Source organism: Cherax quadricarinatus, chromosome 25 (assembly GCF_038502225.1).
Source record: "Cherax quadricarinatus isolate ZL_2023a chromosome 25, ASM3850222v1, whole genome shotgun sequence".
Lineage (NCBI taxonomy): Eukaryota > Metazoa > Arthropoda > Malacostraca > Decapoda > Parastacidae > Cherax > Cherax quadricarinatus.
The window spans coordinates 1,283,133-1,306,578 of NC_091316.1; the positions used below are offsets into that span (position 1 = coordinate 1,283,133).

A 23,446-nucleotide genomic window follows, 5' to 3' on the forward strand; every position below is an offset into this window, starting at 1 on the left:
GAAGAGGCACCTAGTGAGGGTAGGGGAGGGGAAGAGGGGAGGGCGTGAAGATAAGATAAGATTTCGTTTGGATTTTTAACCCCGGAGGGTTAGCCACCCAGGATAACCCAAGAAAGTCAGTGCGTCATCGAGGACTGTCTAACTTATTTCCATTGGGGTCCTTAATCTTGTCCCCCAGGATGCGACCCACACCAGTCGACTAACACCCAGGTACCTATTTGCTGCTAGGTGAACAGGACAACAGGTGTAAGGAAACGGAAACGTGTCGAAATGTTTCCACCCGCCGGGAATCGAACCCGGGCCCTCCGTGTGTGAAGCGGGAGCTTTAGCCACCAGGCCACCGGGCCTGGATCTGACGCTAACAACCGTACTTTCAATTTCTCAACGGTATTACAGGAGGAATTTTGTGCTTCGTATATCCTCCTGTTATGTCTGTATACTTTGCTACAGTACTTTCATGTCAGTGATATTATTATTAATTAAAATGTTATTAATGTGATAGTATCAGTATAATTATAGCAGGAGTTTGTAAGTGTACAGTAGTTAACACTCAATAAAACACCGATCAACATGCACCGAGTGGTGTACATCTCTCAGTGGATATACTCAGTTAGAGCACATGCACTCTCCTGAGCACCACGTGGTGTTAGCTTGTAGTGGCTACAGGAAGTTACAACCCCCGTAGCTGAATAGTAGACCAGGTCTCCTGACTGCTAGATTACCGGGGGTCACTGCCCCTGGGGCTGGGTCCTAGACTAGGGCTCCTGGTTGCTGGACTACCGGGGGTCACTGCCCCTGGGGCTGGGTCCTAGACCAGACCTCCTGGTTGCTGGACTACCGAGGGTCACTGCCCCTAGGGCTGGGTCTTAGAGCAGGCCTCCTGGTTGCTGGACTACCGAGGGTCACTGCCCTTGGGGCTAGGTCCTAGACCAGGCCTCCTGGTTGCTGGATTACCGGGGGTCACTGCCTCTGGGGGATGGGTCCTAGACCAGGCCTCCTGACTGCTGAACTACCGAGGGTCACTGCCCCTAGACCAGGCATCCTGGTTGCTGGACTACCCTCGGTAGTCCAGCAACCAGGACGTCCTCTCTGGTTGTAGTTCAGGACCCTTCTATAATGCTGTCCTCTCTGGTTGTAAGTCCAGCACCCTTCTATAATGTTCTCCTTTCTGTGGTTGTTAGTCCAGGACCCTTCTATAATGTCCTCTCTGGTTGTTAGTCCAGGACCTTTCTATAATATTGTCCTCTCTGTGGTTGTTAGTCCGGGAACCTTCTACAATGTTGTCCTAAGCCCACGTTCCTTCTACATACCACACTCCCTCAATCCATCCCTTCGTCCATTCAATCTCATTTTCCCTACACCCTTCCACTGCTCTGTTCTTCATGCCTCTGAAGAGCCAGACACGTATAATCAAGACTTACATTAGGGCGCAGGTGACGAATACAATGCCGATGTAGATACACTGAGGTATGAGGGAGAGCATCATGGTGAGGCCGATGATGGTGATGCCAGCAGCAATGATCTTGTTGGTCCTGCGTTGCCACACAGCCGTGGGCACAGAAGCTTGGTACATCCTGGTGGTCGTGGTGCAGGGGTAGGTATACCTCCTGGTTGCCTGGTACACGGACACCCGAGGCGGCGCCCTCTCAAGAATGACGTTCCTTTGCCTTCTCCTGCTGGACAAGAACAATACTTTATTACATTATATAATTATAAAGGTCAACACACTGTGAAGCAGTATCATTCACCAAGATCAACAAGTAAAAAATCGAAAAATAATCACCAAAAACCGCTAAACTCTAGATAATTTTACTGAATCTGAAACCATGTAAGTGTTCCAATCAAGTGTTGAGAAGACTGGTTTTGTGTACATCAGTGTTGAGAAGACTGGTCTTGTGTACACAGTGTTGAGAAGACTGGTCTTGTGTACATCAGTGTTGAGAAGACTGGTCTTGTGTACACCAGTGTTGAGAAGACTGGTCTTGTGTACACAGTGTTGAGAAGACTGGTCTTGTGTACACCAGTGTTGAGAAGACTGATCTTGTGTACATCAGTGTTGAGAAGACTGGTCTTGTGTACATCAGTGTTGAGAAGACTGGTCTTGTGTACACAGTGTTGAGAAGACTGGTCTTGTGTACACCAGTGTTGAGAAGACTGATCTTGTGTACACCAGTGTTGAGAAGACTGATCTTGTGTACATCAGTGTTGAGAAGACTGGTCTTGTGTACACAGTGTTGAGAAGACTGGTCTTGTGTACACCAGTGTTGAGAAGACTGATCTTGTGTACATCAGTGTTGAGAAGACTGGTCTTGTGTACATCAGTGTTGAGAAGACTGGTCTTGTGTACACAGTGTTGAGAAGACTGGTCTTGTGCACACAGTGTTGAGAAGACTGGTCTTGTGTACACCAGTGTTGAGAAGACTGGTCTTGTGTACACCAGTGTTGAGAAAACTGGTCTTGTGTACACCAGTGTTGAGAAGACTGGTCTTGTGCACACAGTGTTGAGAAGACTGGTCTTGTGCACACAGTGTAGAGAAGACTGGTCTTGTGCACACAGTGTTGAGAAGACTGGTCTTGTATACATCAGTGTTGAGAAGACTGGTCTTGAGTACACCTGTGTTGAGAAGACTGGTCTTGTGCACACAGTGTTGAGAAGACTGGTCTTGTGCACACAGTGTTGAGAAGACTGGTCTTGTGCACACAGTGTTGAGAAGACTGGTCTTGTGCACACAGTGTTGAGAAGACTGGTCTTGTGCACACAGTGTTGAGAAGACTGGTCTTGTATACATCAGTGTTGAGAAGACTGGTCTTGTGTACATCAGTGTTGAGAAGACTGGTCTTGTGTACATCAGTGTTGAGAAGACTGGTCTTGTGTACATCAGTGTTGAGAAGACTGGTCTTGTGTACACAGTGTTGAGAAGACTGGTCTTGTGTACATCAGTGTTGAGAAGACTGGTCTTGTGCACACAGTGTTGAGAAGACTGATCTTGTGTACACAGTGTTGAGAAGACTGGTCTTGTGTACACAGTGTTGAGAAGACTGGTCTTGTGTACACAGTGTTGAGAAGACTGGTCTTGTGTACACAGTGTTGAGAAGACTGGTCTTGTGCACACAGTGTTGAGAAGACTGATCTTGTGTACACCAGTGTTGAGAAGACTGGTCTTGTGCACAAAGTGTTGAGAAGACTGGTCTTGTGCACAAAGTGTTGAGAAGACTGGTCTTGTGCACACAGTGTTGAGAAGACTGGTCTTGTGCACACAGTGTTGAGAAGACTGGTCTTGTGCACACAGTGTTGAGAAGACTGGTCTTGTGTACACAGTGTTAAGAAGACTGGTCTTGTGTACACCAGTGTTGAGAAGACTGGTCTTGTGTACACCAGTGTTGAGAAGACTGGTCTTGTGCACAAAGTGTTGAGAAGACTGGTCTTGTGCACAAAGTGTTGAGAAGACTGGTCTTGTGCACACAGTGTTGAGAAGACTGGTCTTGTGCACACAGTGTTGAGAAGACTGGTCTTGTGCACACAGTGTTGAGAAGACTGGTCTTGTGTACACAGTGTTAAGAAGACTGGTCTTGTGTACACCAGTGTTGAGAAGACTGGTCTTGTGCACACAGTGTTAAGAAGACTGGTCTTGTGTACACCAGTGTTGAGAAAACTGGTCTTGTGCACACAGTGTTGAGAAGACTGGTCTTGTGCACACAGTGTTGAGAAGACTGGTCTTGTGCACACAGTGTTAAGAACACTGGTCTTGTGTACATCAGTGTTGAGAAGACTGGTCTTGTGCACACAGTGTTAAGAACACTGGTCTTGTGTACATCAGTGTTGAGAAGACTGGTCTTGTGTACACCAGTGTTGAGAAGACTGGTCTTGTGTACACCAGTGTTGAGAAGACTGGTCTTGTGCACACAGTGTTGAGAAGACTGGTCTTGTGTACACCAGTGTTGAGAAGACTGGTCTTGTGCACACAGTGTTGAGAAGACTGGTCTTGTGTACATCAGTGTTGAGAAGACTGGTCTTGTGTACACCAGTGTTGAGAAGACTGGTCTTGTGTACACAGTGTTGAGAAGACTGGTCTTGTGTACACCAGTGTTGAGAAGACTGGTCTTGTGTACACAGTGTTGAGAAGACTGGTCTTGTGTACATCAGTGTTGAGAAGACTGGTCTTGTGTACACAGTGTTGAGAAGACTGGTCTTGTGTACACCAGTGTTGAGAAGACTGGTCTTGTGTACACAGTGTTGAGAAGACTGGTCTTGTGTACACAGTGTTGAGAAGACTGGTCTTGTGTACACAGTGTTGAGAAGACTGGTCTTGTGTACACCAGTGTTGAGAAGACTGGTCTTGTGTACACCAGTGTTGAGAAGACTGGTCTTGTGTACACCAGTGTTGAGAAGACTGGTCTTGTGTACACCAGTGTTGAGAAGACTGGTCTTGTGTACACAGTGTTGAGAAGACTGGTCTTGTGTACATCAGTGTTGAGAAGACTGGTCTTGTGTACACAGTGTTGAGAAGACTGGTCTTGTGCACACAGTGTTGAGAAGACTGGTCTTGTGCACACAGTGTTGAGAAGACTGGTCTTGTGTACATCAGTGTTGAGAAGACTGATCTTGTGTACACCAGTGTTGAGAAGACTGGTCTTGTGTACATCAGTGTTGAGAAGACTGGTCTTGTGTACACAGTGTTGAGAAGACTGATCTTGTGTACACCAGTGTTGAGAAGACTGGTCTTGTGCACACAGTGTTGAGAAGACTGGTCTTGTGTACATCAGTGTTGAGAAGACTGGTCTTGTGTACATCAGTGTTGAGAAGACTGGTCTTGTGTACACAGTGTTGAGAAGACTGGTCTTGTGTACATCAGTGTTGAGAAGACTGGTCTTGTGCACACAGTGTTGAGAAGACTGATCTTGTGTACACAAGTGTTGAGAAGACTGGTCTTGTGTACATCAGTGTTGAGAAGACTGGTCTTGTGTACACAGTGTTGAGAAGACTGGTCTTGTGTACACAGTGTTGAGAAGACTGATCTTGTGTACATCAGTGTTGAGAAGACTGGTCTTGTGCACACAGTGTTGAGAAGACTGATCTTGTGTACACCAGTGTTGAGAAGACTGGTCTTGTGTACATCAGTGTTGAGAAGACTGGTCTTGTGTACACAGTGTTGAGAAGACTGGTCTTGTGTACACAGTGTTGAGAAGACTGGTCTTGTGTACACAGTGTTGAGAAGACTGGTCTTGTGTACATCAGTGTTGAGAAGACTGGTCTTGTGTACATCAGTGTTGAGAAGACTGGTCTTGTGTACATCAGTGTTGAGAAGACTGGTCTTGTGTACACAGTGTTGAGAAGACTGGTCTTGTGTACATCAGTGTTGAGAAGACTGGTCTTGTGTACATCAGTGTTGAGAAGACTGGTCTTGTGTACACAGTGTTGAGAAGACTGGTCTTGTGTACACAGTGTTGAGAAGACTGGTCTTGTGTACACAGTGTTGAGAAGACTGGTCTTGTGTACATCAGTGTTGAGAAGACTGGTCTTGTGTACATCAGTGTTGAGAAGACTGGTCTTGTGTACACAGTGTTGAGAAGACTGGTCTTGTGTACATCAGTGTTGAGAAGACTGGTCTTGTGTACACAGTGTTGAGAAGACTGGTCTTGTGTACACAGTGTTGAGAAGACTGGTCTTGTGTACACAGTGTTGAGAAGACTGGTCTTGTGTACACCAGTGTTGAGAAGACTGGTCTTGTGTACACAGTGTTGAGAAGACTGGTCTTGTGCACACAGTGTTAAGAAGACTGGTCTTGTGTACACTAGTGTTGAGAAGACTGGTCTTGTGCACACAGTGTTAAGAAGACTGGTCTTGTGCACACAGTGTTAAGAAGACTGGTCTTGTGCACACAGTGTTAAGAAGACTGGTCTTCTGTACACCAGTGTTGAGAAGACTGGTCTTGTGTACATCAGTGTTGAGAAGACTGGTCTTGTGCACATCAGTGTTGAGAAGACTGGTCTTGTGCACACAGTGTTAAGAAGACTGGTCTTGTGCACACAGTGTTAAGAAGACTGGTCTTGTGCACACAGTGTTAAGAAGACTGGTCTTGTGCACACAGTGTTGAGAAGACTGGTCTTGTGCACACAGTGTTAAGAAGACTTGACTTGTGCACACAGTGTTGAGAAGACTGGTCTTGTGCACACAGTGTTGAGGAGACTGGTCTTGTGTACATCAGTGTTGAGAAGACTGGTCTTGTGCACACAGTGTTGAGAAGACTGGTCTTGTGCACACAGTGTTGAGAACACTGGTCTTGTGTACATCAGTATTGAGAAGACTGGTCTTGTGCACACAGTGTTGAGAAGACTGGTCTTGTACACACAGTGTTGAGAAGACTGGTCTTGTGCACACAGTGTTGAGGGGACTGGTCTTGTGCACACAGTGTTGAGGGGACTGGTCTTGTGCACACAGCGTTGAAGAGACTGGTCTTGTGCACATAGTGTTGAGAAGACTGGTCTTGTGCACACAGTGTTGATGAGACTGGTCTTGTGCACACAGTGTTGAAGAGACTGGTCTTGTGCACACAGTGTTGAGGAGAGAGGTCGTGTATATACCATAATGTGAAACACAAGTCTTAAAATCAATCTCATATTACATTTTGCGAACTTGAAATTAGCATATGGAGAGGCTCCACACATACAAGGTGTGGAGAGGCTCCAGACATACAAGGTGTGGAGAGGCTTCAGACATACAAGGTGTGGAGAGGCTCCAAACATACAAGGTGTGGAGAGACTCCAGACATACAAGGTGTGGAGAGGCTCCAAACATACAAGGTGTGGAGAGGCTCCAAACATACAAGGTGTGGAGAGGCTCCAAACATACAAGGTGTGGAGAGGCTCCAAACATACAATGTGTGGAGAGACTCCAAACATACAAGGTGTGGAGAGGCTCCAAACATACAAGGTGTGGAGAGGCTCCAAACATACAAGGTGTGGAGAGGCTCCAAACATACAAGGTGTGGAGAGACTCCAAACATACAAGGTGTGGAGAGGCTCCAAACATACAAGGTGTGGAGAGGCTCCAAACATACAAGGTGTGGAGAGGCTCCAAACATACAAGGTGTGGAGAGGCTCCAAACATACAAGGTGTGGAGAGGCTCCAAACATACAAGGTGTGGAGAGACTCCAAACATACAAGGTGTGGAGAGGCTCCAAACATACAAGGTGTGGAGAGGCTCCAAACATACAAGGTGTGGAGAGGCTCCAAACATACAAGGTGTGGAGAGGCTCCAAACATACAAGGTGTGGAGAGGCTCCAAACATACAAGGTGTGGAGAGGCTCCAAACATACAAGGTGTGGAGAGACTCCAAACATACAAGGTGTGGAGAGGCTCCAAACATACAAGGTGTGGAGAGGCTCCAAACATACAAGGTGTGGAGAGACTCCAAACATACAAGGTGTGGAGAGACTCCAAACATACAAGGTGTGGAGAGGCTCCAAACATAGCAATGATAAAGGGGCTTAGTAATTACAATATAAATAATTTAATACCGTTCATGACCTAGATTTTCTTATATAGGATATTTCAGTGAAGAAAATACAACGTTACACAGGATATGAGTAGCAACACTGCATGACTCAGGAGGTTGAAATCCCAGCAGCCAGACAGTGGACTGAGGGGCAAGTTATGTACCCTTGACCCAGCAAGACTGTTATAACTGTCCGACGTCTTGTCACTATCAACACTGGCTGCAACATGTGAATAAGCCAGTAATAATATGCAATGGTAGTCTGCAGATGATTACCAAAAATGTTGCAAGAAAGGTGGACTTGAGTGATGACACGTTGATAAGGTGCACCGTGGATGTGAATGTTTGCTGTTCTGTATTTCGAAATTCAGTTTGAGAAAGAAAAAAAATAGGCCACTGGAAAAGGACATATTATGTTGATAATAATAAATTATTTATGTATCAAGAGTGAAAGTGGTGATGTTACGAGTATTACATTACGTGATGTATATCCTTCATGAAACACAGCTAGTATTGTCGAAAATTATATAAAATACCGACAAGTTGAAGATTAAGAGACATTTGCAGCAGTTGGATATCTTTATTGATGAAACATTTCGCCTACACAGTAGGCTTCTTCAGTCAAATAACAAAGGAAGCAGTAGAAGTGAAATGAACATGATGTAATGAGTCCATCAACCTTGGAGAAAAAGTATTTGAGGTATAAAACACTGACAAGCTGAAGATTAAGCTTCAACTTGTCGGACTTTTATACCATTTTCAATAATAGTGTCAGCCACTGCAGCACAACGATATCTACTAGTTATGAGTGAGAAGGGTTGGATTCCAGATGGACCTGCCTTCTTACTTCCACTAGTGGATCCCATTCCTTACAACGTCTTCTAGATCTTCCACTTCACCTTCGACAGTATTTAACACTCCGTTCTCATGCTTCAGCTTCATATCATTCCAGACCATGAAGCCGAAATCTTTTCCAAGCTGCGGAACTGACCACCTCAAACACTTTTTCTCCACTAATCACTTCATCTTTATTTCGTTAATATTGCTCCCCTTTGTATTTGACTGAAAAGACTACTGTGTAGGTGAAACGTTTCATCAATAAAAGTATCCAACTGTTGCACTTGTGTTAATGTTCAGAGACAGCTAGGTAGCCACACAGCCAGTGACTCTTCCTAGCATCCTACACAACATCTAAACAAATGTTACCAACAGATATTTCAACAAGGGTGTATGACCTCAAGGTCAGTAGTAGCACCAGTCTGAGAGATGCTTTTATTGATGCAGTCAAGTCCCCGTTACCTGGAGGGTATTCCGGGGATCAACGCCCCCGCGGCCCGGTCCATGACCAGGCCTCCTGGTGGATCACAGCCTGATCAATGAGGCGGTTACTGCTGGCAGCACGTAGTTCAACGTACAAACCACAGCCTGACTGGTCCGACACTGACTTTAGGTATCTGGATCAGCCGGGCTGTGGTTCGTACTGCTCAGAGATCCTTATCAAAGAAATTAAACTTGTTTTCCTTAAATTGAACTGATTTTTCACTTATTTCCCAGGCACTGTATAACTCCTTCAGGAAGAGCGTTTCTCATACTATTACCACATTGCTGCTGCTATTAATATTACTACTAATAATAACAACTTGGAGGGTGACTGACACATACAGCTGGAAGACTCCCAGTGTGTTCAATACTGTTCTAGGATGAAATATTTGGAAAGGTCAGTTCGTATCAGGTGATTTGTTAAAGTGGGCCCGTGGCATGTTGGCAAAAGCTCTCGCTTCACACGGTTAGTGTCTGGGTTCGATCCCAGGCAAGGGTTGAAACATTGGGTGTGTTTCCTCACACCGGTTATCTATGTTCATCCATCAGTAAAATGGGTACCTCGGTGTTAGTCGATTGGTGTGGGTCGCATCCCGGGACAAAAGTGACCTAATTTGCCCGAAATGCTCAGCATAATAAGCGGCTTTCTATATAGTAGTATGTCATTGATGTCAGTTATGGTCTGTATACCTTGTACATGTACTTGTAGTAAAAGATATATTATTATTATATAATAAGTGTTCTAGTTAGGTTAAGTAAACAGTAAACTAATCAAAATTAACCTTATAACAGAAGTCAAATAAATCATCCTGCAGTGATACACTCAACTTATCATCCTGCACTGATACACTCAACTTATCATCCTGCACTGATACACTCAACTTATCATCCTGCACTGATACACTCAACTTATCATCCTGCACTGATACACTCAACTTATCATCCTGCACTGATACACTCAACTTATCATCCTGGAGTGATACACTCAACTTATCATCCTGCAGTGATACACTCAACTTATCATCCTGCACTGATACACTCAACTTATCATCCTGCACTGATACACTCAACTTATCATCCTGCAGTGATACACTCAACTTATCATCCTGGAGTGATACACTCAACTTATCATCCTGGAGTGATACACTCAACTTATCATCCTGCAGTGATACACTCAACTTATCATCCTGCAGTGATACACTCAACTTATCATCCTGCAGTGATACACTCAACTTATCATCCTGCACTGATACACTCAACTTATCATCCTGCAGTGATACACTCAACTTATCATCCTGCAGTGATACACTCAACTTATCATCCTGCACTGATACACTCAACTTATCATCCTGCACTGATACACTCAACTTATCATCCTGCACTGATACACTCAACTTATCATCCTGCAGTGATACACTCAACTTATCATCCTGCAGTGATACACTCAACTTATCATCCTGGAGTGATACACTCAACTTATCATCCTGGAGTGATACACTCAACTTATCATCCTGGAGTGATACACTCAACTTATCATCCTGGAGTGATACACTCAACTTATCATCCTGCACTGATACACTCAACTTATCATCCTGCAGTGATACACTCAACTTATCATCCTGCAGTGATACACTCAACTTATCATCCTGCAGTGATACACTCAACTTATCATCCTGCAGTGATACACTCAACTTATCATCCTGCAGTGATACACTCAACTTATCATCCTGCAGTGATACACTCAACTTATCATCCTGCAGTGATACACTCAACTTATCATCCTGGAGTGATACACTCAACTTATCATCCTGCAGTGATACACTCAACTTATCATCCTGCAGTGATACACTCAACTTATCATCCTGCAGTGATACACTCAACTTATCATCCTGCAGTGATACACTCAACTTATCATCCTGCAGTGATACACTCAACTTATCATCCTGGAGTGATACACTCAACTTATCATCCTGCAGTGATACACTCAACTTATCATCCTGCAGTGATACACTCAACTTATCATCCTGCAGTGATACACTCAACTTATCATCCTGCACTGATACACTCAACTTATCATCCTGCAGTGATACACTCAACTTATCATCCTGCAGTGATACACTCAACTTATCATCCTGGAGTGATACACTCAACTTATCATCCTGCACTGATACACTCAACTTATCATCCTGCACTGATACACTCAACTTATCATCCTGGAGTGATACACTCAACTTATCATCCTGCAGTGATACACTCAACTTATCATCCTGGAGTGATACACTCAACTTATCCTGCAGTGATACACTCAACTTATCATCCTGCACTGATACACTCAACTTATCATCCTGCAGTGATACACTCAACTTATCATCCTGGAGTGATACACTCAACTTATCATCCTGCACTGATACACTCAACTTATCATCCTGCACTGATACACTCAACTTATCATCCTGCACTGATACACTCAACTTATCATCCTGGAGTGATACACTCAACTTATCATCCTGCAGTGATACACTCAACTTATCATCCTGGAGTGATACACTCAACTTATCCTGCAGTGATACACTCAACTTATCATCCTGCACTGATACACTCAACTTATCATCCTGCAGTGATACACTCAACTTATCATCCTGGAGTGATACACTCAACTTATCATCCTGCACTGATACACTCAACTTATCATCCTGCACTGATACACTCAACTTATCATCCTGCACTGATACACTCAACTTATCATCCTGGAGTGATACACTCAACTTATCATCCTGCAGTGATACACTCAACTTATCATCCTGGAGTGATACACTCAACTTATCATCCTGCAGTGATACACTCAACTTATCATCCTGCACTGATACACTCAACTTATCATCCTGCAGTGATACACTCAACTTATCATCCTGGAGTGATACACTCAACTTATCATCCTGGAGTGATACACTCAACTTATCATCCTGGAGTGATACACTCAACTTATCATCCTGGAGTGATACACTCAACTTATCATCCTGCAGTGATACACTCAACTTATCATCCTGCAGTGATACACTCAACTTATCATCCTGGAGTGATACACTCAACTTATCATCCTGGAGTGATACACTCAACTTATCCTGGCGGGGTCCTCGCTAAAACCAGTTTGTTTTTATCTAATCGTATCAGTGTTCTTTATATTTCATCATCTTTGCACTCCCTTAAACTATACGAGGCTACGATCACTTCTTTCAGACAAAACTGCAGAAATAATTCTCACACAACATACACTCACTGTGATTTAAGTGGTACCACTCTGTCGAATTAGGAGGAAATTACGAGGTTGAAAGTTCACCTCAATGGGTTTGGGAGTGAGTGAGGTGGCTGGTACGGTGGAGGGGAATGAGGCTACCAGCAGCGAGGTGCACTCACTCGCTGCGAGGAGGCTGTAGGTGGGGAGGTAGTAACGGCTACCAGCAGTGAGGTGCAGTCCAGCACCTGCTACAAGTGGCAAGTGGTTCCCAGTAATGGGAAGAGCATCAAAATAAGGAAAGTTAAGAGAGAAGATTTGAAAGTAGGAAATCGCTTCTCTGTTCTTCATTATGAGTGTGCTACAGTGGCTAGTGAAGGTAAAGGTGCTACTTCCCCTGCAAATAGAGGTAAGTGCATCCTTGTGGTTCGTGACTCACAGGAAAGATATATGGACTGCTTTCTGTAATAGGAATAAGAAGCTAAGAGATAGAGTGTGCTTCCCTTGAGCTGGTGTTAGTGACATATCCAACAGGTTAGATAATATCATGTCAGGTAATGGGAACAAGCCTATTATCTCAGTGCTGGTGGAAATGATATTGGGAAGGGTATGAGAGAAGAGCTGCTAGATAAGTACAGGTCAGCTATATATTTAATTAAGTCTAAGGGAGGGGTCCCAATCATATAAGAACATAAGAAAGAAGGAACACTGCAACAGGCCTACCGGCCCATACGAGGCAGGTCTACGTCTCCTACCGGCTTAAGCCAATGCCCCAACCTAGTCAGGTCAGGTCACATTCACTTAAGGAAGGAACATGGCAACTGACCTGGTAGCACAAGCTAATCAGGTCCAACTCATACCCACCCACACCCACTCATGTATTTATCTAACCTATTTTTAAAACAACACAACGTTTTAGCCTCAATAACTGTACTTGGGAGTTTGTTCCACTCATCCACAACTCTATTACCAAACCAGTGCTTTCCTATATCCTTCCTGAATCTGAATTTTCCAACTTAAAACCACTGCTACGAGTCCTGTCTAGGCTAGATATTTTCAGCACGTTATTTACATCCCCTTTATTAATTTCTGTCTTCCATTTATACACCTCAATCATATCCCCCTAATTCTATGCCTTTCTAGAGAGTGCAGATTCAGGGTCCTCAGTCTATCCTCACAGGGAAGATTTCTGATACATGGGCTCAACTTTGTCATCCTCCTTTGTACGTTTTCCAGAGCATTTATATCCATTCTGTAATACGGTGACCAAAACTGTGCAGCATAATCTAAATGAGGTCTAACCAAGGATATATAGAGTTGAAGAACAACCTGAGGACTCCTATTATTTATTATGCTTTTTGATATAAAGCCAAGGATTATGTTAGCTTTATTGCGAACACTTATGCACTGTTGTCTTGGTTTCAGATTACTGCTCACCAGAATTCCTAAATCTTTTTCGCAATCCGTAATGTTAAGATCGGCATTATTTAGTTTATATGTGGCATGGTTATTTTCCTGTCCAACATTTAGAACTTTGCATTTGTCTATATTAAACTGCATCTGCCACTTCTCCGACCACCGCATCACTCTATTCAAATCTTCCTGTAGTGCTCTAATGTCCTCGTCAGAATGAATTCGACGGCCTATTTTGGTGTCATGGGCAAACTTGCTTATGTCGCTCTTTATGCCCTCATCAATGTCGTTTATGTAGATTGTGAACAACAGGGAGCCCAACACTGACCCCTGTGGAACACCGCTCGTGACGCTTCCCCACTCTGATTTCTCCCCATTTATGCAACTCTCTGCTGCCTATTTGTCAACCATGCCTCTATCCAGGAAAAAATTTCTCCTATTCCATGTGCCTTAATTTTCCTCAATAGCCTCTGATGTGGGACCCTGCCAAAAGCCTTACTGAAGTCCATATACACAATATCATATCCATTACCATGATCTACCTCCTCAAATACCTTAGTGAAAAAAGTTAATAAATTCGTAAGGCAGGAATGCCCCTTTGTAAAACCATGCTGAGATTCGTTGATTAAGAAGGGGAGTGGGCAATGAATGGTTGTCTAGGGCAACTGGTGTAAATTGCCGGCTAGACAGATACTGCAAGGAACTTGCAATCCCATTCATTGACAACTGGGACAACTTTTATGGCAAACATGATATGTATGCAAGGGATGGGGTACATCTCTCTGGGGCAGAGGTGGTAGCACTTCTAAACTCGATCGAGAGGGCCATTGTTGAAATGCCTAGGATTTTAAACTGATAGAAGATAGAGGTATGGGTGTGTGTGTGGGAAACAGGCAGGTTGCAACACTAGGGTTGAAAACAGTAAATGTATAAAAGACATTCATCATGAAGTTATAAAAAAAAGACAATAGATCAGGTCAGCTAACAAAGGGAGACAGCAGAGGGCAGCAAGGGACTACCTCCCTTAAGGTTTACTGTACTAATAGCAGGAGTGTAAAAGATAAGATAGATGAGCTAAGATTAATTGTAAGTGCAGGAAACATAGATATTATTGGTATAACAGAGACCTGGCTCAATCTGAAAGATAGAGATGCCTTCTGAATGTCACATACAAGGCCATAAATTATTCCACACTGACAGGGTCAACAGGAAGGGTGGTGGAGTAGCAATGTATGTCAGAGACAATTTAAATTGTTGTGTTAGACAAGATATAAAATTAGAAGCATCAGCCACTGAATCTGTTTAGTTACAGTTTCTCAAGGGCCATGAAAAACTAATTTTGGGTGTGATTTACAGGGCCCCAAATCTTGATAGGGAGTGCGGTAAACTTCTATGGGACGCAATTCGTAAGGCATCTACATACGAAAATGTTGTGCTAATGAGAGATTTCAACTATAGACAGACTGACTGGAGCAATTTGACAGGAGATTCAGAGTCAAATGACTTTCTTGATACGATTCAGGATTGTTTTTTAAAACAGTTTGTGACAGAATCAACTAGAGGAAATAACCTGCTTGACATGTTTCTTGCAATTAAGAAATCAATATATTCAGTTAAAGAGAGAAATAAAAAAAGGGAATAAGAAAAGCAAAAAGAGATTATGAGGTTAAAGCTGCAAGAGAATCGAAGACTAACCCAAAGAAATGCTTTCAGGTATACAGAAGTAAGATCTGGGACAAGACAGGCCCACTCAAAAGGTACTCGGGTCAGCTCACGGACAATGATAAGGAAATGTGTAGCATTTTTAACACGTACTTCCTTTCAGTTTTTACACAGGAAGATACTAGCGATATTCCAGAAATAATAAATTATGTAGAACAGGACGATAATAGACTATGAACGATTAGGGTTACAAGTGACATGGTCCTTAGGCAAATAGATAAATTAAAACCTAACAAATCCCCAGGCCCTGATGAACTGTATGCAAGGGTTCTAAAGGAATGTAAAGTGGAGCTTTACGGACCCCAGTGGAAATAAGTCACCTTGTTTAACTTTCTTGGGTTATTCTTGGTAATCTACACATGTGCTGCTGTGTATGATAATCTATGTAACTGTATTTATGTGTACCTACAACTGAATAAACTTACTTAAGAATCAAGACAGACATCCGGTGCAATGAGTCTCCAGCGGGGAAGGAACTTGTTCTTTCTGAGAAGCGTAACCTTTGGATGAGTGAGGTGCATCACGTAGCTCAGTGTGGTACACTACCACACGTAGCTCGGTGTGGTACACTACCACACGTACCTCAGTGTGGTACACTACCACACGTAGCTCGGTGTGGTACACTACCACACGTAGCTCGGTGTGTGGTACACTACCACACGTACCTCAGTGTGGTACACTACCACACGTAGCTCAGTGTGGTACACTACCACACGTAGCTCAGTGTGTGGTACACTACCACACGTACCTCAGTGTGTGGTACACTACCATACGTACCTCAGTGTGTGGTACACTACCACATGTACCTCAGTGTGGTACACTACCACACGTACCTCAGTGTGTGGTGCACTACCACACGTAGCTCAGTGTGGTGTACACTACCACACGTACCTCAGTGTGTGGTACACTGCCACACGTACCTCAGTGTGTGGTACACTACCACACGTACCTCTGTGTGGTACACTACCACACGTTCCTCAGTGTGTGGTACACTACCACACGTACCTCAGCGTGTGGTACACTACCACACGTACCTCAGTGTGTGGTACACTACCACACGTACCTCAGTGTGTGGTACACTACCACACTACCTCATTGTGTGGTACACTACCACACGTACCTCAGTGTGTGGTACACTACCACACGTGCCTCAGTGTGTGGTACACTACCACACGTACCTCAGTGTGTGGTACACTACCACACGTACCTCAGTGTGTGGTACACTACCACACGTAGCTCAGTGCGGTACACTACCACACGTACCTCAGTGTGTGGTACACTACCACACGTACCTCAGTGTGTGGTACACTACCATACGTGCCTCAGAGTGTGGGACACTACCACACGTACCTCAGTGTGGTACACTACCACACGTACCTCAGTGTGGTAAACTACCACACGTACCTCAGTGTGTGGTACACTACGACACGTTGCTCAGTGTGGTACACTACCACACGTACCTCAGTGTGTGGTACACTACCACACGTACCTCAGTGTGGTACACTACCACACGTACCTCAGTGTGTGGTACACTACGACACGTTGCTCAGTGTGGTACACTACGACACGTACCTCAGTGTGGTACACTACCACACGTAGCTCAGTGTGGTATACTACCACACGTAGCTCAGTGTGGTACACTACCACACGTAGCTCAGTGTGGTATACTACCACACGTACCTCAGTGTGTGGTACACTACGACACGTTGCTCAGTGTGGTACACTACGACACGTACCTCAGTGTGGTACACTACCACACGTAGCTCAGTGTGGTATACTACCACACGTAGCTCAGTGTGGTACACTACCACACGTAGCTCAGTGTGGTATACTACCACACGTAGCTCAGTGTGGTACACTACCACACGTACCTCAGTGTGGTACACTACCACACGTACCTCAGTGTGGTACACTACCACACGTACCTCAGTGTGGTACACTACCACACGTAGCTCAGTGCGGTACAGTACCACACGTACCTCAGTGTGTGGTACACTACCACACGTACCTCAGTGTGTGGTACACTACCACACGTACCTCACTGTGGTACACTATCACACGTAGCTCAGTGTGGTACACTACCACACGTACCTCAGTGTGGTACACTACCACACGTACCTCAGTGTGGTACACTACCACACGTACCTCAGTGTAGTACACTACCACACGTACCTCAGTGTAGTACACTACCACACGTACCTCAGTGTGGTACACTACCACACGTACCTCAGTGTGGTACACTGCCACACGTACCTCAGTGTGGTACACTACCACACGTACCTCAGTGTGGTACACTACCACACGTAGCTCAGTGTGGAACACTACCACACGTACCTCAGTGTGGTACACTACCACACGTACCTCAGTGTGGTACACTACCACACGTACCTGAGTGTGGTACACTACCACACGTACCTGAGTGTGGTACACTACCACACGTAGCTCAGTGTGGCACACCAGATGGCAGCACAAAGCCTAGGACGGCATGGCGCGAAATACAATTCCCGACAGAAGTTACATATCTCATGTTAGGTGGTGGTGGTATGGTAGAGGATATAGCGGTGGCTGAGAGTATGGTTGTGTGGTGGTAGTAGTGGTGGATGGTGTGACAGGTCTACCTATGTGGTGGTGGTGTGGTATTAATAGTTGTTGTGGTGGTGGTAGTAGTGGTGGTTGAGAGGGTGTGGTAGTGGTGGAGGGGTTGTGGTGGTTAAGGTGTAGTAATGTGGTAGTGGTGGTGGTTGAGAAGTGTGTGGTGGCAGTTGTGGTAGTTGAGGGTGGTGTGGTAGTAGTTGTGGTGGTTGAGGGTGGTGTAATAGTTGTGGTGATTGAGGGTGTGGTAGTTGAGAGGGGTGTGGTGGTTATGGTGGTGTGGTAGCTGTGGTGGTTGAGAGGGGTGTGTGGTGGTAGTCAGCTGACGAGGCCACCTGGCTGGCTGGCTGGCTGGTGGGAGGTACACAGTTACGGTCATAACAAAGACTTTGAGACTTGAGGCGGGTGGCCTGACTGTGGTAACCTCACGTAGTAGTCTTCCTTACCTCCCCCATCAGCATGACAGTCATGCTGCTGCTGTAAAACACCTCACAATACATATAAAACAACTTTTTGTTTTGGCTTGGGCATGTAACTCACCTGAGGTGCTAAGTGTGGCCAGCCTGCCTCCCAGTCAGTCTTGCTGTGGGCGCTGATACTGAACGTGCACTCAATAAAAATCGTAAAACAATGAATCACTTTGAGTCAACTTCTGAATCACTAACACAAAATGTCGGTTATGGAGTAGAAGGAACCAGTGGAGTATCGTGACAAGTGTGAGATACGTGGTAACTACGAGGGAGGGAGTCTGGGTTAAGACGTGTTATCAGGATGGGAGTCAGGAGACTTGTGAGTGTCCTGGTGGGTTGGGGTGCCCACTATCACCCTACCCCTTCCAAAACACCCACCATCCAAGTACCCCTAGGCAGGTCCCCCAACACACTACCCACCACTCGGGGAGACTTCAACGAATATCCCTGCCTGACGCAACATAGGCTGTGCTCAAGAATTATTTACTGCAACCATGTAAGTGGTGAAGCCCAGGGATGCACCCACTGATAAGCATAACGTTTACCAACACAATTGCAATTTTACCCTAATATTTGTATACCTTCTGTATTAATTACAGAGCACATATTTCTTCATTAGTCGTTAACATTGCAAGGTGGCGCGCTGGAGAACCATACGCATACAAAAAGTTTTTATACATACAAGTGGCGGAGGTGTACAAGGCTCGTATACTAACTGCGTCTTCTTTCCGGCCTTTCTCCCGGATCGCACACACCCCCTCCCTTCCCCTCAACTCACGGACAGGGTGAGTGGAGGAAGTGTGGATTTCCACCTCTCCTTATCACCACCACCACTGAGATAGGACATATGTAGATATGTTAAGTCCCAAGCTATAGTAACTCTGTCTCTGCTGCAATGAAACTTTGAAGCAACCATAAATAATGAACTCACTGAAGAATGACAATATCCTCGTCGTTTTACTGAAGTCTTCCAGCTCAGGCTGACAGATTTCATCACCTCATGTAAGCCACCCTGGGATGGAGCATGGCAGGAAAATAGCTAGCTTGTTCTCCCACGATATAGCGCATAGAATAGAGTAGCCGCACGCTACTGGTGTATGTAATTTTGTAATAAGGAGACTCCAACAAGCAGGCCAGGAGAGGAAAGGAACATAAAACAAAAAATAGAGGAACACTACGGTAGGCCTACCGACCCATGCTAGCTAGGTTCTATTCACACTATAGTAGACCTATTGGACAGTCTATGCAGGTCCTACTTACATTAGGCCTGTTAGCCCATGGTAGGTAGGTCATACAACTTACCTCAATAACTGCACAAATAATCTGCTTGTCTCTGCTGCTTGACATTTATATACACTCATCTATAATGTACACATACTCTCATTTGTGTATATAATCATTCATATTATAGCACATTATGAGAGGTGTACATAGCAGTGGTAGTGGAGTGCGTGGTGGTACTGGTGGTGGTGTGGAGGGGGGTATCATGGGGAGATGGGTGGTATTAACGGATTTTGACAAGGCTGAGCAACCCCCAGCTAGGATGACGTCTCCACCCCAGCCTTTGTTGTGAGGGCAGTGAGGACCCCTCCTGCTGCTGCTGCTGCTGCTGCTGCTGCTGGTGTGCTGCTTCTGCTTCTACTGGTGCTGCCGTTGGTACCTGGAGTCGCTTCCGGAGGTCACCGCCCCTGCGGCCCGGTCCCAGACCAGGCCTCTTGCTTGCTGGCCTGATCGATCAAGCTGTTAGTGCCCGCCACCTACAGTCCAATGCATCCACCACAGCCCAGTTGATCAGGAACTGTTTCGAGTAATTTGTTGAGTTTCCTCCTGAAGAGAGCAGTGTGTTGGTGATCCCCGTGATGCATGAAAGGAGGGCGTTGAAAAGTCGTGTTCCCTTAACACTTACTAAGTTGAGACTCAATAAGTGACTTTCATCGTTCTGCTTTTCACTGGAGGTATCCTGCACCGTCTGCCAAGCCTCTTGTGTTCATAAGAACATAAGAATGTAGGAACACTGCAGAAGGCCTACTGGCCCATACGAGGCAGGTCCTTATCAAAACGACCTCTACCTAAAGCTACCCCAGAAATAACTCCCGTACCCCATGACACCAATAAAACCCAGCCCCTCCCACTCATATATTTGTCCAGTCTCTTCTTAAAGCTACCCAAGGTCCTAGCCTCTATCACCCCACTGGGAAGACTGTTCCACGCATCTACAACTCTGTTAGAAAACCAGTACTTACCTATGTCCTTTCTAAATCTAAATTTATCCAACTTATATCCATTATTTCTAGTTCTTACCTGGTTCGACACCCTCAGTACTTTATTATATCTCCCTTGTTTATGCCTGTCATCCACTTATACACCTCAATGACATCTCCCCTCATTCTACGCCTCTCCAGAGAGTGGAGATTTAAGGCTTTAAGTCTATCTTCATACGGGAGGTTCCTTACACAGTAAATCATTTTAGTCATTCTTCTCTGTATGTTCTCTAATGAGTCTATATCCATCCTGTAGTAAGGGGACCAAAACTGAGCAGCATAATCTAAATGAGGCCTCACTAGTGATGTATAGAGCTGTAAAATAACTTTTGGACTTCTGTTACTTATACTTCTTGAGATAAATCCAAGTAATCTGTTGGCCTTGTTGCGCACACTAAGGCACTGCTGTCTTGGCTTTAGATTTCTGCTTACCATGACTCCCAAGTCTTTTTCACATTCTGTATGATCAAGCTCTACTTCACCTAGATTATAGCTTCGAAGGTTATTTTCATTACCAAGGGCAAGTACCTTACACTTATCCACATTGAACTTCATCTGCCATTTTTCAGACCAAGACATTAATTTGTCCAAATCGTCCTGGAGTTCATTGATATCCTCCTCAGAGTGAATTATACGGCTTATCTTTGTATCATCAGCAAACTTATGTCACTCGTAATCCCTTCATCAAGGTCATTAATGTAAATTATGAACAAGAGAGGGCCTAAAACTGATCCTTGTGGAACGCCACTAGTGACTAATCCCCATTCAGATTTCACTCCATTAATAGTAACTCTGCTTTCTATTGGTAAGCCATGCCTCAATCCATGCTAGAACTTTACCTCCTATACCATGAGCTGCCACTTTTCTTAAGAGTCTCTTGTGAGGTACTTATCGAAGGCTTTACTAAAATCCAAATAAACAATATCATATTCCTTATCACTGTCAACTGCCTCAAATGTTCTATTGAAGAACGTCAGTAAGTTTGTCAGGCAGGAACGACCTCTCGTGAATCCATGCTGAGATTCATTTATCAAGTTATGCTCTTCAAGGTGACTTCTGATAATGTCAGCTATAATTGATTCTAATAACTTGCCCACTATAGATGTCAGGCTTATTGGACGGTAATTTGAAGGAGTGGACTTATCCCCTGATTTGAATATAGGAACCACATTAGCCATCTTCCACAACTCTGGCACAACACCGGTAAGGATGGACGCTGACTAAGCTCCATCTTGCATTCCTTAAGTACCCTGGAAAACAGCTCATCGGGTCCCGGGGACTTATTTTGCTTCAGTTTGTCTATCTGTTTAATAACCATGTCCCTCGTGACAGTAATATTAGCTAACTTAAATTCATCAGGAATTAAATAATTGTTAATTACTGGAATCTCATTTACATCTTCCTGTGTAAAAACTGACAAAAAATAGTCATTAAATAAGGAACACATTTCCAGTTCATTATCCGTCAGCTGTCCAATCCCAATTTTCAGAGGTCCTACTTTTTCCTTCACCTTCGTCCTATACACTTGAAATAACCCCTTTGGATTAGTCTTTGATTCATTAGCAACTCTAATTTCATAGTCACGTTTAGCCTTTCTAATCGCCTTTTTTACTTCTCTTTTAAGCTGAACATATTGGTCAGTAAGGTTAACCTCTCCTCTTCTGATGCGCCTATAAATTCCCCTTTTCTCCCCTAACAGATGCTTTAGCCTCCTGTTAACCCATTTGGGATCGTTATTATTAGACCTAATTTCTCTCTGGGGAATGTATATACTCTGGGTACATTATTAAGAAAACAATCATAAAAGCAGATCCCTTCATAATCATAAGTATGATCATCGTCAATAAAATCATTAGCTAGATAACCCCAATCAAGATTAGACAGGTGTTCCCTAAGTCCATTATAATCGGCAGAACGAAAATCAGAGATTTTTTACTGTATTATCATTATTCTTGCATTCCCAGTTAATGCTAAAAGTGATGGATTTGTGATCACTTGCGCCAAGCTCCTCAGTGATCTCCAGATTATTCACGAGTGTTTCCTTATTTGACAAGACTAGGTCTAGCAAATTATTACCCCTGGTAGGCTCTGTTACGCTCTGCTTCAGAAAACAGTCCTGAACTGTTTCCATAAAGTCACTGTACTCTATATTACCTGTCAAAGAATTCCAATCAATTTGACTAAAGTTAAAGTTCCCTACTATGACTATGTTATTGTGTCTAGAAGCCTAACAATAAAGTTGGTAGAATTACCGACAATATGGAAAGTAAAAGGACACAAGTGCAACTAATGTGACATTTTATTGTGGCAACGTTTCGCTCTCCAGGAGCTTTATCAAGCCATTACAAACAATACATGGACACAGAGGGTATATAAAGGCTCAGAGTGAGGTGCAATACTAGTGAGGTAACATTTCGATGTTCACTAGTGGTGGTAGTAGTAGTAGTAGTGGTAGTGACAAAAGTAATACAATATGGTAGAGCAATTAATTCGTACATAGCTTTTATATCCTTTTACTCATGTACGAATTAATTGCTCTACCATATTGTATTACTTTTGTCACTACTACTACTACTACTACTACTACTACCACTACCACTAGTGAACATCGAAATGGTACCTCACTAGTATTGCACCTCACTCTGAGCCTTTATATACCCTCTGTGTCCATGTATTGTTTGTAATGGCTTGATAAAGCTCCTGGAGAGCGAAACGTTGCCACAATAAAATGTCACATTAGTTGCACTTGTGTCCTTTTACTTTACAGCCCTAACAATTTCGTTCCAAAGAAGTCTCCCTCTATCGTGATCCAAGCCTGGAGGTCCGTATATTACACCTAGAATTAGTTTTTCTTTACCCTCTACGAACTCTACCCAAACAGATTCTGTTACTGCGCCATCTATTTTTATACCTGTTTTTATGCAACAATTAATATTTTC

At 44.1% G+C, this 23,446-nt stretch overlaps 1 protein-coding gene across 4 annotated transcripts in view; it reads right to left on the minus strand.

Annotated features, from left to right (window-relative positions):
- The window catches only part of LOC128690073 (uncharacterized), a 342,887-nt gene that overhangs the window by 15,363 nt on the left and 304,078 nt on the right, over window positions 1-23,446 (minus strand). For 2 of the 4 annotated variants that reach the window (XM_070088542.1, XM_070088540.1), the window contains one exon: window positions 1,422-1,673. In XM_070088542.1, the coding sequence (XP_069944643.1) occupies window positions 1,422-1,673 (252 nt within the window). Of the gene's footprint in view, window positions 1-1,421; window positions 1,677-23,446 lie in introns of all 4 variants that reach the window. The other 2 variants (XM_070088541.1, XM_070088538.1) reach the window with 1 other exon arrangement.